Source organism: Oryctolagus cuniculus, chromosome 4, assembly GCF_964237555.1.
Source record: "Oryctolagus cuniculus chromosome 4, mOryCun1.1, whole genome shotgun sequence".
NCBI lineage: Eukaryota > Metazoa > Chordata > Mammalia > Lagomorpha > Leporidae > Oryctolagus > Oryctolagus cuniculus.
The window spans coordinates 122,118,014-122,132,937 of record NC_091435.1 but is presented as its reverse complement, the minus strand read 5'-3'; the positions used below and the strand labels follow the sequence as shown (position 1 = coordinate 122,132,937).

Sequence of the window (14,924 nt, the reverse complement as noted above, 5' to 3'; positions counted from 1 at the left end):
CCTGCAGGTAGTTTTGAAAATGGTTTACCTCTTTCATCTTAGAGTATTTTTTTTTTTAAATATTTATTTATTTGAGAGATAGTTATGGACAGTGAGGGAGACCTCTGGAGAGAGGTCTTCTAACCACTGGTTCACTCCCCAGATGGCTGCAACAGCCAGAGCTGCACCAATCTGAAGCCAGGAGCCAGGTGCTTCTTCCCAGTCTCCCAAATGGGTGCAGCGGCCCAAGCACTTGGGCCATCCTATGCTGCTTTCCCAGGCCATAGCAGAGAGCTGGATTAGAAGAGGAGCAGCCAGGACTAGAACCAGTGCCCATATGGGATGCCAGTACTGCAGGCGGAGGATTAACCTACTGCGCCACAGCACTGGCTGTGAGATTCTTGAGGAAGGTTTCCGTTTAAAGGAACCGTGGCTTGCAAATGGTAAATGAAATGTTTCTCCAGTGAAACAGTAGTCTTTGTTTACATATGCATAATATGTATGTAGAATGCATATTCTGTATTTATGTTGTCATTAGTGGTTTGAAGTAAACAGTGGCCTATGTCTACATATCTTTTTGAATGACCTATTTATATAAGTCACTCTCATTTCATGATTAATGATTTTCAAATGTTTATATTCCACCCAGAACTCATTTTCTTATATTGCTGGAGTCTGTAATGCCCAAGTAATGAAGTCAAATAGGAGCTCTCAGAACACATTAACATGGGGCAGCCCTCAGAGCTCTTACTTTGAAGGAGCTGGCCTCAGCCAGATATTTAAGTCGAGAGAACACTGTAGTCCAAAGAAGGGGGACATTCCAAGAGATGTGGGTAAGCTTTTTGGAATGTAGGTAATTAGAACAATGAACCTTAAACTAGTCTGCTTATTTTAATTACTTTAACTTTTGTATTTTGAAATTTGGAATTGGCAAAATTAAAAACTGGATTACCTTGGTGGTATACTCCACCCTTACCCCTCCAGTAAGATTAGGAAAATGAAGATTGTTTTTAGATGAATGTATAGGAAGCTTTCATAAGCAAAAGAAAAACTAAATGATTACATAAGGTTATTTTTTTCCATTTAAGTTATTTTATTTTGGCAATTAAATAATGTTTTGTTGGTCTTTTTCTTCCTAAATCACTTTCAGGTTTGATTTTACACATAAAAAGCAATCAGGTGGTGCAGGCCAGTATGGGAAAGTGATAGGTGTACTGGAGCCCCTGGACCCAGAGAACTACACTAAGTTGGAATTTTCTGATGAAACATTTGGAGCAAATGTTCCAAAGCAGTTTGTACCTGCTGTAGAAAAGGTAAAATTTTTAAATCTTCTTTTGCATTTTTATTTACTAAAAACAGTTTATTAGGTATCAAATGATACTCTTTTATCGCGTTATCCATTGAGTTCGTTTTAGCTATAATCCTGCCTCTGTATGTGATTGTTAAGCTTTCCATCTGATTTAGAAGTCCCAGGTCTTTGCATTCATGAGCTATAAATGTCTGCTATGAGAGTGGTGAGAAATCATTCTGTTTCTTAATTGAAGTTATATTTCTCTTGACAAGTTGTAGCTTCTGTATTGATTGCAGTCAGCAATTAAGATGTGTAGTAGCCCTTAGGGATTTATGAAAGGTTTGTTTGTTTTGCTGTAGTAGAATGATCATTTACTAAGATTCTGAACACCTTGTTGCCACTGTCATCTTTGTTACTGCTTAATGTGCTTCTTTGTCCAATGTGCAGAGCCGGTTTCTTCACTTGTAAGATGAAAGTAAAATATTTAAACCTGTACTCCTGATAAAATAGAGATCAGACAAGTCTATGTGTGACATTTCTTTGGGAATTGTGAATCACTTTTCTTTTTTGAGAGGCAGAGAGAAAGGTCTTCCTTTTCCCATTGGTTCACCCTCCAGTGGCCACCGCGGCTGGCGCACCGCACTGATCCAAAGGCAGGAGCCAGGTGCTCCTCCTGGTCTCCCATGGGGTGCAGGGCCCAAGCACTTGGGCCATTCTCCACTGCACTCCTGGGCCACAGCAGAGAGCTGGCCTGGAAGAGGGGCAACCGGGACAGAATCCGGCACCCCGACTGGGACTAGAACCCGGTGTGCCAGCGCCGCAAGGCGGAGGAGTAGCCCGTTGAGCCACGGCGCCAGCCCGTGAATCACTTTCTAGATATAAAGGGTTAGCGTTTTGTTTGCTTCCTAAGTCACTTATTTAGACTGTGTTAAATGTATGACAGTTGTTTATTCTTGTACATTGAGGTTTTTCTGAGTTTTTTGTTTTTTAAAAATTTATTTATTTGAAAGCCAGAGTCACACAGAAAGAGAAAGAGAGGCAGAGAGAGAGAGGTCTTCTATCCTCTGGTTCAATCCCCAATTGGCTGCAACAGCTGGAGCTGTGCTGATCCAAAGCCAGGAGCCAGGAGCTTCTTCAGGTCTCTCACGTGGGTGCAGGGGCCCAAAGACTTGGGCCATCTTCTACTGCTTTCCAGGCTGTAGCAGAGAGCTGGATCAGAAGAGGAGTAGCCAGAACTCAAACTGGTGCCTGTATGGGATGCTGGCACTGCAGGCAGAAACTTAATCTACTGTGCCACAGTGCTGGCTCCTTTTTTTTTAGTGTTTTGTCTTAGAAATCCTTGGTAACAGATTTAAATTTTGGTTTCAGAGATGATAGTATTTTTGTGATTAATATATTCTATTTATTACACTCTTATAATGTTATATTATCAACATGCTTATAAGTATATTTCTCCAGGATTAGGAGAGCTTAGTTTTTTTTCAGCATACATAACTTAGTTTTGAAATGTCTGGAAGACATTGTACACAGGTTCAGTCATATGATTGTGTGGCCAGGAAAAACCAAAAATATGTACAATTTGTTGTAAATCAATTATACCTTAATGAAGCTATTTTTAAGCAAAAAGAATTGCATTTAGAAAAGTAAAATTACCTTTTAATTATAATTACCTTTTAATTTTGGTTCTTACTGCCATTGTGTAACTTTGCAAATTATAGCTTTATCATATGACCTGGCAGTGAGGTGAAGCAATGATAGGTATATAGTAAGGGCTTCTACTATGTGTGGGAGTTTTCTTTTAAGGAGTTTATAGTTTTGCCTTTCGTGTTTCCTCTAAAATTAAGATTGTGCTGTCTCTATAATGGATTATGAGAGTTAAGTCACTGTTGAATATGAGTGACTATTAGCCCTCCTAAGTTCAGTTTCCATCTAGCTCACACATGTAAGGAGCGTTTTTGCAAGGGATTCTTCATCTAGGTGGTATAATAATGAAACTTAAAGGGTAAAGATATTAAGTTCTTCAAATAATTCTTTTTTGAGGGATGAAATGTAGCATGTATAAAAACAATACACTTCAGAACCCTAAAATGTTTGGATGTTTTTGGTAATGCACCTGTAAGTGAAATCCACTCACTCCCAAGTTGTTTGCATTCATTAACAGGGGTTTTTAGATGCCTGTGAGAAGGGCCCTCTCTCCGGTTATAAGCTCTCTGGGCTCCGGTTTGTTTTGCAAGATGGAGCGCACCACATGGTTGATTCCAATGAAATCTCTTTCATCCGAGCAGGAGAAGGTGCTCTCAAACAAGGTATGCTGTATCCTAACACCCTCCGCCTTAGACCAGCAGAGCTGGGCACCACACCAGGGAATTTGATCAGTACTTGGGCAAGTGGATCAAAAGTGAGGGTAGCTAGTTCCCCTTCTTGCAAAATTAAGAGCCTTACCTGTTCCAAAAATTATCTAAATTTTTTCTTTGTGTTTAAATTCATAGGTAATTTGTAAGTTTTATTTTTCATAGACAAGATAGAACTACATAGAATTCTAAGAAATATTTTAAAGTAAGCTAACTATAGTCATGTTGTTTTAGTGATTTGCTCAAATTATATTTGTAAGTAACGTTTTCATGCATGACATTTTAGGCTATTAGATTTTATTTTTTTAAGATTTATTTATTTGTTTGAAAGAGTTAGAGCGAGAGCAAGCCAGGAGCTTCACCCAGGTTTCCCATGTGGGTGCAGGGGCCCAAAACATGGGCGACCTTCCACTGCTTTTTCCAGGCCACCAGCAAGGAGCTGGAAGGGAAGTGGAGCATCCAGGACATGCACCTGTTGCCCATATGGGATGCCAGCAACTCAGGCGTTGGCTTTAACCTACTACGCCACAGTGCCGGCTACCAGGCCTTTAGATATTTTGAGGATGACCAAAGTATTTTGAAAGAATTCGGTAAACCTTGTCCACAATGTAGATTTCTTGCTAAACTGATAAATTTGTCAGCCTGCTGAACTAGAGCCCTAAGAAATTGGGAACATGTTTGGTTCTTTGCTTTTAAGAGAAAAAGGCAAATGTTATCATAGCAGTTTGACATCAGGATTTTTCCACAAAGAAACTTGAAAGTTGTGGGCAGAATCTAGAAAATTTACTCTCTCTGCCATTTCTTCTGTTATTTGTTATTTTGTAATCTCTGTAAGTGTCTTTACACAGGAGAATTATATTATGCACAAAACATTTCTTTTTTTTTTTTTTTTTTAAGATTTATTTGAGAAGCAGAGTTACAGAGGGAGAGACAGAAAGGTCTTCCAACCACTGGTTCACTCCCTAAATAGCTGCAACAGCCGGAGCTGGGCTGATCTGAAGCCAGGAGCCAGGAGGGTCTTTTGGGTCTCCCACGTGGGTACAAGGGCCCAAGCACTTTGGCCATCTTCCACTGCTTTCTGAGGCCCTTAGCAGGGAGCTGGATAGGAAGTGGAGCAGCCAGGATTTCAGTCAGTGCCCATATGGGATGCTGGCATCGCAGGCGGAGAGGGAGAGAGATCTTTCATCTACTGGTTCACTCCCTAAATGGTAAAGTCAGAAGCTTCATCTGAATTTCCCATGTGGGTGCAAGGGCCCAAGTACTTGGACCATCTTCTGCTACTTTTGCAGGTGCATTAGCCAGGAGGTAGATCAGAAATGGAGCAGCTGGGACTCATTTGGGAAGTCAGTGCTGCAGGCAGCAGATTGCCCTGTAGCCACAGTGCTGGCCTGTGTGTTGGTTCTTTACTGAATATTGATAGTGTTCCTGGAGACAGAGGTTCCATAAAGCCAGATGTGTGAGGTGGTTATCAGTGAACAAAGAGCCCCATCCTTTTTAACTGTTCCTATATTTAAATATAGATATTATATTTATTTTTGTATGTGCCCGTAATACCTGTATGTGTCCTTGAAGAATGTACTGAATAGTAACTAAACAGAAGTGTATTATTTAGTTTTATTATTTAGGTATGTAAGTATTATTATCATTAATCGCCTGTAGATATTCAGAGGGATGGTACTAGATTATAATTGAATCAAGAAGTTTTATTCTTTTGCCAGATATACATACACAGACAAGCGGGATGCTAGCATGAAAAATTAACTATTGTTTCTTCATTTGACTCTCATTTCTCCATGATTAAAATCCTGAAATGTTCAAAATATTGCCTTGTACCCCATAAGTATAACAATTATTGTCAGCTAAAAACAAAACTTAAAAAAATAGATTTGAAGTAAAATAATTTTTTTCCTATATAGAAAGAAAAAAATAGGGGCAGGCATGGTGGTGCAGGGTTAACTGCTGCTGGGGACACCTGCTTCTGTTGGAGTGCCTGAGATTAAGTCTCACCTCCTTTCTCATCCAGCTTCCTTTTAATGCTCACCCCGGGAAGCAGCAGGTGGTGACTCAAGTACTTGGGTCCCTGCCACCCACATGCAAGCCCTGGATGGAGTTCCAGGTGTCCAAGCCCTGGCTGTTGCTGGCATTTGGGGAATGAACTAGTGGATAGAAGCTCTCACTTCCTCTCTTCCTCTCCCCTATCACCGCCTTTCAAATAAAAATATGAATTTTAAAACAATGAAGACATAAATGTAAAGGAAGAAAGTTCTTGCCAAAGTCAGTAAGAAAATCATGTTTTATATATATACCTGAATGCCAAATGAGAGTTTCGGGGTGAAAAGGTTGGTGAATGAGCTGAGTCCAAGAAGAGCTTGTACTATGAACTATTGGAATACTTTATTATTGTATGTTACATACTATCAAAAGTGGAAGAAAAATAGTTCAGATTCTCATGAACTCTAATTTGAAAGGGCATGTTCAGGGTGGTATGGCTGTAGAAATGAACTCTTAATTTGAACCTTATTTTAAACTTTACCCCTGATATTTATCAGCGATGTCATCTAAAAGTGAAATGCAAAGTGGAATGTCCTATTTGGGTATGTTTCACCCTGTGGATGTGACCATTGCCATCATTTTTGTTGCCAGCTTTTTTTTTTTTATGTGAGTCAGAGACTGAGCTCCCGTCCACTGGTTTGCTCCCCAGATGCTCACAGGGAGGAGGATAGAGGCAAAGTTTAGAGCCAGGAACTCAATTCAGGTGTCCCACATGGGCAGTAGGAATCTAATACTGGAGCCATTGTCCACTACTTCCCAGGATATGCATAAGCAGGAAGCTTGAATCAGGAGCCAGAGTCCAGCATTGAACCCATGCACTCCAGTATGGGATGTACTGGTGACCCAACCACCAGGCCAGAGCCCACTCTCTGACCAGTTCTCAGAGACTACCATGCTTGGTCTCCCTAGAAACAACAAATTTGGAGTCACTCTGCAAGAAAAATAAAGGTTATTAGTTTATTTAATTCAGCAGTGCTCTTTTTGTAATCTCCTTTTCTGTTAGGCACTGGGCTTTGAGTTTGAATCTTAGCCCTGCTCCTGACTTGGATGGAAGTGGGCAAATCATCTGAATTTAACCCCGGTTGCTTGGTGATAATAATGGACATACATATTTGGACATAGTGAATGCTCAGCCCTCTTCCCGTTGTACAGTCCTTGACCTAGCACCGTGTCACACCACCCATTCCCCAGCTGGTTTGTCTCAGAGTGGTCATAATGTTTATGGATTACTTAAATGCCATGTATTATGCCAAGAACATGAATTATCACATCTTATCTTCACAGTGACATTACAGTTGAGGAAGTTAAAATTCAGAGTAGTTAACTGAGAAACCCAGGATTGCAAGCTAGGTAATACTGAAACTGAAAGTTAAATCCCACCGGAGTCAGCATCCTTGATTACTCCTCACATGGCCTCTTTAGCACTTAACCTGGTAATGTCAGTGTTATTCCCAGTGAGCAGAAACATAAACATTACCATCTCTACCCACAGCTTTGACTTAAAGGTCCTACGATGATGTCAGTATCTTCACTTCTCCCTTTGGGGAGCTACAGACCATGCATCTGCTAGGGGGAAAATTGCCTGTAGGACTTGGATGCCTTGCGGCTAATGGCTGTTGGAAGATGTTAGGGTGAGTTAGCTCTGGAGTCTTGTCACATAGAGGTTAGAGGATGTGTTTAAGGACAAGGTTTATCTGGAAGTGAGTCAAGGTAGATTTAGGAAGAGAGGAAATTTAAAGGAGGAAATTAGGGTGAGGGAATGTGAAAACTGAATTAGGCTATCCCCAACACTGAATGATGAGCTCTGGATGTTTCACCTTTTCCTTTCCTTTAAATAAGGCCTTTCACAATCTAGCTAGCTCTTTTACAGCGCTAACTATGGAAAACACTAGATGCAGCAGTCTCTAGGTGCCCTTTTTCCACAGTTGAGGATTATTTGTCTATTTTAGATGTCTGTGCAAACTTAGGCAATATTTCTTTTCAGAACAAAATTCACTAATTAAGACTAATCGGTCAAAGGCAGATGTGAACTAGGATATGATTTGAATTTTAAAAATTAAATGCAAGTGAGCCGGCGCCGTGGCTCAATAGGCTAATCCTCCACCTTGCGGCGCCGGCACACCGGGTTCTAGTCCCGGTCGGGGCGCCGGATTCTGTCCCGGTTGCCCCTCTTCCAGGCCAGCTCTCTGCTATGGCCAGGGAGTGCAGTGGAGGATGGCCCAGGTGCTTGGGCCCTGCACCCCATGGGAGACCAGGAAAAGCACCTGGATCCTGGCTCCTGCCATCGGATCAGCGCGGTGCGCCGGCTGCAGCGGCGGCCATTGGAGGGTGAACCAACGGCAAAGGAAGACCTTTCTCTCTCTGTCTCTCTCTCACTGTCCACTCTGCCTGTCAAAAAAAAAAAAAAAAAAATTAAATGCAAGTATATTACATTGCTATTACAATTACTGCTCTTAAGCTAACAGTGACTTTAGAAATGCTTTAATGAACAAACAGGAAAAATTGCTAATTAGTTTATAGACAAATTGATGCTTCTAGGAAGCACTTTTTTTTTTTTTTTTTTGACAGATAGTTAGACAGTAAGAGAGAGACAGAGAGAAAGGTCTTCCTTCTGTTGGTTCACCCCCCAAATGGCTGCTACAGCCAGAGCTACGCCAATCCGAAGCCAGGAGCCAGGTTCCTCCTCCTGGTCTTGCATGTGGGTGCAGGGGCCCAAGCATTTGGGCCATCCTCCACTGCCCTCTCGGGCCACAGCAGAGAGCTGGACTGGAAGAGGAGCAACCGGGACTAGAACTGGTGCCCATATGGGATGCTGGCGCCAGCTCCAGCTATGATTATTTTTAAACAAGTATTTTTTTTTGTCATGTTATCTGTGTTTTGCTTAAAGCCTTTATTTGGAGATAATTCAACCAGTGTGAGGCTGAGTATTCTACATACACTATCACAACTTCCCAATGAAGTATGATTATTTGGAGTCTTATTATACCCTCTCCATTCTGTTTTTTTTTTTTTTTTTTTTTTAAGATTTATTTTATTTATTTAAAAGTCAGAGTTACAAAGAGAGGTGGAGACAGAGAGAGAGGTCTTCCATCCACTGATTCACTCCCCAGATGGCTGCAACAGCAGGAGCTGTGCCTATCAGAAGCCAGGAGCTTCCTCCGGGTCTCCCAAGTGGGTGCAGGGGCCCAAGACTTGGGCCGTCTCCCATTGCTATCCCAGGCCATACCAGAGAGCTGGATCGGAAGAGGAGCAGCTGGAACTAGAACCGGCGCCCTTATGGGTTGCCGGTGCTTCAAACCAGGGCTTTAACCCACTGTGCCACAGCACCAACCCAACCCTCTCTATACTGTTAAATGAAACATCACTCAGCATTTGTAGCAGTGGAAGTGTTCTGATTATGTAAGACATACATATTGTGTTTTAGTTCTTAAATGACCCTAGCATTTAATCCAATATCTGTATTTCGTAGGTGAAAGAAATTGACACCTGGACAGACTGTTTTTCAAAAGGCATAACTTGTTAAAGGTAGAACAGAAGTTGGTGTTTGGCCTGTTGGTTAGGACACTGGTCTGATTAAGAGGCCCGTATTCTATATATGAGTTCTCAGGTTCACTACCAGCTCCAGGTCTTGACTTCAGCTTCTTGAAGACCCCAGGAGGCAGTGGTGATGGCTTGAGTAAATTGGATTCCAGCTATCCATATGAGAAACCTAGCATTAGTTACTAGTTCTTGGCTCCTGGCTTCAGCCTGGCCCAGTCCCAGCCCCAGTGTAGGCTTTTGGGGAGTAAACCAGTGGATGGGACCTCACATTCTCTTTGTCTCTCAAATAAAATTGTAAAATAATAGCAATAATAGTTAAATATTGAGCAGAATCTAGAAACTTGATCTTCTTGTTCTTAGATTATTCAGCCTAGAAAAGCCTAAAAAAGGAAAAACAGATCTTTGGTATGTCTTGATTCTTGTCTCCAAGTATATTGCAGGGTAACATCGGTAACCCTCTCCCCTCTACCCACAATAAAAGTTGTTTTCTTATAGTTCAAAAGAACTTGTCTACCAGAGACCAACAGAAAAGAATGGGGAGATGGGCTTTGTGGCTCAGCAGGTTAAGCTGTGTCTTGGGATGCCCACATCCCTTGGCCAAGTCCCTGGGAATGAGGCTGTCTCTGTTTCCAGTCAGCTTCCTGGTAATGTACCTGGGAAAGAAAACTGATGACTCAAGCACCTGTGTCCCTGCCACCCACATGGGAGGCTAAGATGGGAATTTCAGGCTCCTGGCTTTGGGCGGGACCTGCCCCAGCCATTATGGGCATTTGGGGAGTGAACTAGCCAGTCACCTCTGCCTTTCAATAAATAAATAAATAAATCTTTTAAAACGAAAGAATGAGTTTTAACAGTTAATGTTTCTACCCATAAGATTTTCAGAAAAAAATAACTCGACTGGGTGATTTAGATGGTAAAGTACTTCATATAGTGCTGTTTAAAGACACTTGTATAATATTCTCTGCAGTTTTTTATTTATTTATTTATTTATTTAAAAGTCAGAGTTACACAGAGAGAGGAAAAGGAGAGAGAGAGAGGTCTTCCATCTGAATGTTCACTCTCCAGATGGCTGCAACGGCTAGAGCTGTGCTGATCAGAAGCCAGAAGCCAGGAGCTTCTGCCAGGTCTCCCATGCAGGTGCAGGGGCCCAAGGACTTGGGCCAACTTCTACTGCTCTCCCAGGCCACAGCAGAGAACTGGATTGGAAGTGGAACAGCCGGGTTTTGAACCAGCTTCCATGTGGGATGCGCTACAGGCCAGGACGTTAACCCTCTGCGCCACAGCCCCTGCAGCTAGTTTTAAGTATAAAATTATGTTAATGGAATACTAATGCTAGAACTAAATGTTGTCTTAATTGGACTTGCCATTAAGAAGATAATGCTACTAGAAAATCAGTTCAGATCAATATTTTAACCTCATGTGTGTGCCTTTGGGAGAGCACCGTCTATCTCCCTTTTTATAGCTGGATAGAAAAGATCTCAAGACTAATAAACTTTCTCTCTCTCTTTTTTTTTTTTTTTAATCCAGCCTTGGCAGATGCGACATTATGTATTCTTGAACCTATTATGTCCGTGGAAGTTGTAGCTCCAAATGAATTTCAGGGACCAGTAATCGCAGGAATTAACCGGCGCCATGGGGTAATCACGGGACAAGACGGGGTTGAGGACTATTTTACATTGTATGCAGATGTAAGTACTATGCTTATTGACAATTTTGCTTTTATTAACCATAGAAGGAAATCAGAATTAGCTTTTGATTTTAGAGATTGTAAAGCAAGCTGACACAATTCCCTCTTGAATTTGTGGTTTCTATATATGTGGCATTTGCTGTTAGAGCAACTCTTCAGTGCATAAACTAAAAATAAAATGCATTTCGTCGTGCCCTTTTGTGAATGCCATTTGCTTAGATGTAATCTTTCTCATTTTTGCTTTGTTTGCATAGTTGGTTTATTATGTTATCTCTATTGGGATAATATTTAATTCCCTTGCTTGTACCTTTCTTAACTTAAGTCTCACGGTAGAAAGGCCTCCTGGAAGACACCACTGTCAGATACATGGTGTCAAAGGCAAGTTGACACTTTGAGAGAAGAAACCCTTCTGAGTGCTTGAGCTGGTACTGGCTAGCAGTGCCCATGAGGAGGGCAGGCTCGCTCTCAGTAGGGTCCACTCTGTGACTCAGTAATTTGGTCTTGAGTTGTGATCAACAACTTTCAAATGGACTTTCCACCTGGAATAAATCAAGAATGTTTCTCTTCAGTTTTTAATTCTTTCAAACCAAGAGCAGTGAATAGAAACCCAAATCCAAAACATCTCTGTATTTTTCTCAAATATTTTTCAGTAATCTCAGATATCTGTTTGTTTCCAGGTTCCTCTAAATGATATGTTTGGTTATTCCACTGAGCTTAGGTCATGCACAGAGGTAAGCTCTTCAAACGACCATCCTACAACATGATCAGATTTGTGAAATCCTGACTTTGCATGCCTTTGATAGTCATACCAAACATACACACATATAAATATGTGTATGTATATATGCACACACAGTTTTTTTGTTTTTAACTCGTAGGGAAAGGGAGAGTACACAATGGAGTACTGCCGATATCAACCATGCTCACCATCCACACAAGAAGACCTTATTAATAAGTATTTGGAAGCCACAGGTCAACTTCCTATAAAAAAAGGAAAAGCCAAGAACTGACTTTCCTCACCTTGAGTTTACTGACTTTAACTGAATGTGCAATGTTTAGATACTTTGATGGATTCCAGTGGAATGAACTCAAGATGCTGAAAAATTTGGAAGCCCTTATTTCACATTCGGGAACTTCTGCTGTATTCAAAGATAATTATATGTATATTTCTATTGAATGGTTTTATAGTTTGTGGCAAACCCCCCAATAAAATATTACTGAAATATTTTAATGTTTATTTAAGGAGTAAAGAAACTAATCTCAGTTATACGTCTTAAATTAGAATGTGTGTAAACTTCTTTTTCAATTTTTTATCATAAAAATTTCCAGTATACAGGAAAGCTGGAAAAAGTGCACACAAGTCCTATACCTTTCATCTGTTCCAACAGTAAACAATTTTGGTAACAGTTTGCTTATCATATTTGCTTTGTATGTATGTTGTCGGTGTCTCTCTAGTTTTGATTTTTAAAAATTATGATTTTGCTCAAGACCTGAAGGTGAATTGCATATATCACATTTGGAGTTTGATTAATGGATAGGCTTTTCTGTTTTAAGATCCATATGGTCTTTTGGTCTTTTTTTTTTTTTTTTTTTTGACAGGCAGAGTGGACAGAGAGACAGAGAGAAAGGTCTTCCTTTGCCGTTGGTTCACCCTCCAATGGCTGCTGCCGCCAGCGTGCTGCGGCTGGCGCACCGCACTGATGCGATGGCAGGAGCCAAGTACTTATCCTGGTCTCCCATGGGGTGCAGGGCCCAAGTACTTGGGCCATCCTCCACTGCACTCCCTGGCCACAGCAGAGAGCTGGCCTGGAAGAGGGGCAACTGGGACAGAATCCGGTGCCCCGACCGGGGTTAGAACCCGGTGTGCTGGCGCCGCAAGGCGGAGGATTAGCCTAGTGAGCCGCGGCGCCGGCCCCATATGGTCTTAATAGAGAATGTTTATCTGATTCTTCATTATGATATTAAAATATTAGCTACATTTCTAGTTGGTTAAGTATGTCTGGTTACTTTAGTTTGTGGCTTCCACAAATTTATGACTGCCTATATTTTAGGAGTGTAAATGTTACTACTTCCTGTGGTCCTATAGGAAGTAAAAAATGGACACTTGCATGTGTTATTCATATTTGTGTTCATATTAATGTTTCTGCAGCCCTAGATAATAAAGTATAATTAATAGAATTACTGCCTAGTCAGTTCCATTCACTTAGTAAATGCTGGTTGAATTTGAGTCTTTTGTAATTGATCATATGTGTCTATTATGTTCATTGAAATTGAGAAAGAGTAAGTGTTAAGCTTTTGTTTGCAGTGTAAGTTGGACTTTTCCAGGTAGTTCAACCATACTTTCCAGAATCATTTCATCCAAAAATCAGCTGCTATTGCAGACATGTTCTACTCCTTTATCTTACTGGATAATAAAATAACTGAGGCAGGTGTCTTCCCTAGCAGGTAAGAAGTGAAACAGTTGATTTAAAATTTCTGTCAGTTTCTTGATTTATGAATTTGGCTTCATAACTTTAATATTTCTACAAAAAAAGATTTTTTAAAGTACTGCTTCCATGTTTTCAATATATTTGCTAAATACTTTAAATGCATTCCTTAATTTTTCAGTGCTGTGAAAATAAGCACTGTTATCTCCATTTTGTAAGAATAAGCAAATGCACAGAGAAGGTAAATAGCTCTTCTAAGATCACACGGGTCACCATTTGCAAATTAATATTTTAGTTGTAATTATTATGTGTGCATTTCCCCTGTGAATATATCTGTTGCTGTCATGATATTAAGACCAAAAATATGATTGCTTTGGCATTTCATCAGTGTTTTGAACACTTCCTAATGAGGAAATGCCTCCATAGTACTTAGCACGGTTCTTCTGACCATTGAGAATAGTCAGAAACATGGGAACTGAGACGAGTAATTTTGAATGCGTTTTTAATTTTTTGAATATTCTGGTTATAAAGTTACTGTTCCAGAAGAGATCTTAGATATTTAATCAACACCAGCATTTCATATGCAGTGTGACACAGGCCTAGTTGGTGGGAGTAACTAGAATTATATCTCAGAACCCACATATCTTGCTAACTCATTAGTTACAGCTGGTAAACACCATATACCAACATCTGTAGCATGGAAAAAACTCATGAGACTATTCATAAATGAGGATTTTTTAAAAATAGTTTTGTGAAGGATAATTGCTAAATTAAAGGCAAATAGCATTACTTGTATTGGAGAGCAATAACAGCAGTAGGCAGGATTGCACTGCTTTCCAATCCTGCTTGTATTTTAAAAATCGCCCTAGGAGCTGTAAAAAGAAATACACAGGTCCACTCCAGATATTTCTAATTCTCTAGGTGGATCCAGGGGCTTTTGCTTAGCAGTTTAAAAGGTGCTTGGGAAGCCTCATCCCATATTGGAGTGCCTGAGTTCTAGTTCTACCTCTGCATTCAATTCCAGTTTCCTACTAATGCATACTCTGGAAGGCATCAGGTGATGGCCAAAGTACTTGGGTCCTTTCCACCCATGTAGGAAACTGAGATCCTGGCTCCAGGCTTTGACCTTGCTCATCCCTGGCTGTTGTGGATATTTGGGGAGTGAACTGGGAGATGGGAGCATATTCTGTCTGTCTTTCAAGTAAAATTATTAAAACATTTTCCAGGTGATTCTAATATGCAGTCAGAGTTAGACTGTTGACATGAAAGATCTTGTAAAACTCAAATGGGTCATTTTAATATTCTTTTGTGAATATCATAGTTTGGGTTATTGATTCTATGATGAACTTACCTTTAGAGACATAGTTTTTCTGTTATTTTCACTCTTAGAATGTAGTTTATAAAGTCACTAAGAATTATTTCTGAAGTTCAGGATTTTTCATGTAGATGATTCTTAAATTTGACAGCTACCAAAGAGGAGTAAATTGTGACATGTTGGATTGTATTCCTTTGGAGAGAGCTGTTTGCATTTTTTGTTGTTGTTAATTTGACAGAGTTGGCAGTGAGAGAGTGAGAGAGAAGGGTCTTCCTTCTGTTGG

General features: G+C 40.5%; 1 protein-coding gene across 1 annotated transcript in view; it reads left to right on the top strand.

The window, feature by feature from the left end:
• GFM1 (G elongation factor mitochondrial 1) overlaps nt 1-13,078 on the top strand; it is a 49,670-nt gene extending 36,592 nt beyond the window's left edge. The window contains exons 14-18 of the mRNA XM_002716331.5: nt 1,130-1,292; nt 3,432-3,576; nt 10,741-10,901; nt 11,578-11,631; nt 11,779-13,078. Of these exons, the coding sequence (XP_002716377.2) occupies nt 1,130-1,292; nt 3,432-3,576; nt 10,741-10,901; nt 11,578-11,631; nt 11,779-11,910 (655 nt within the window). The 3' untranslated portion in view covers nt 11,911-13,078. The remainder of the gene's footprint in view (nt 1-1,129; nt 1,293-3,431; nt 3,577-10,740; nt 10,902-11,577; nt 11,632-11,778) is intronic.
• Nucleotides 13,079-14,924: the final 1,846 nt, after the last annotated feature.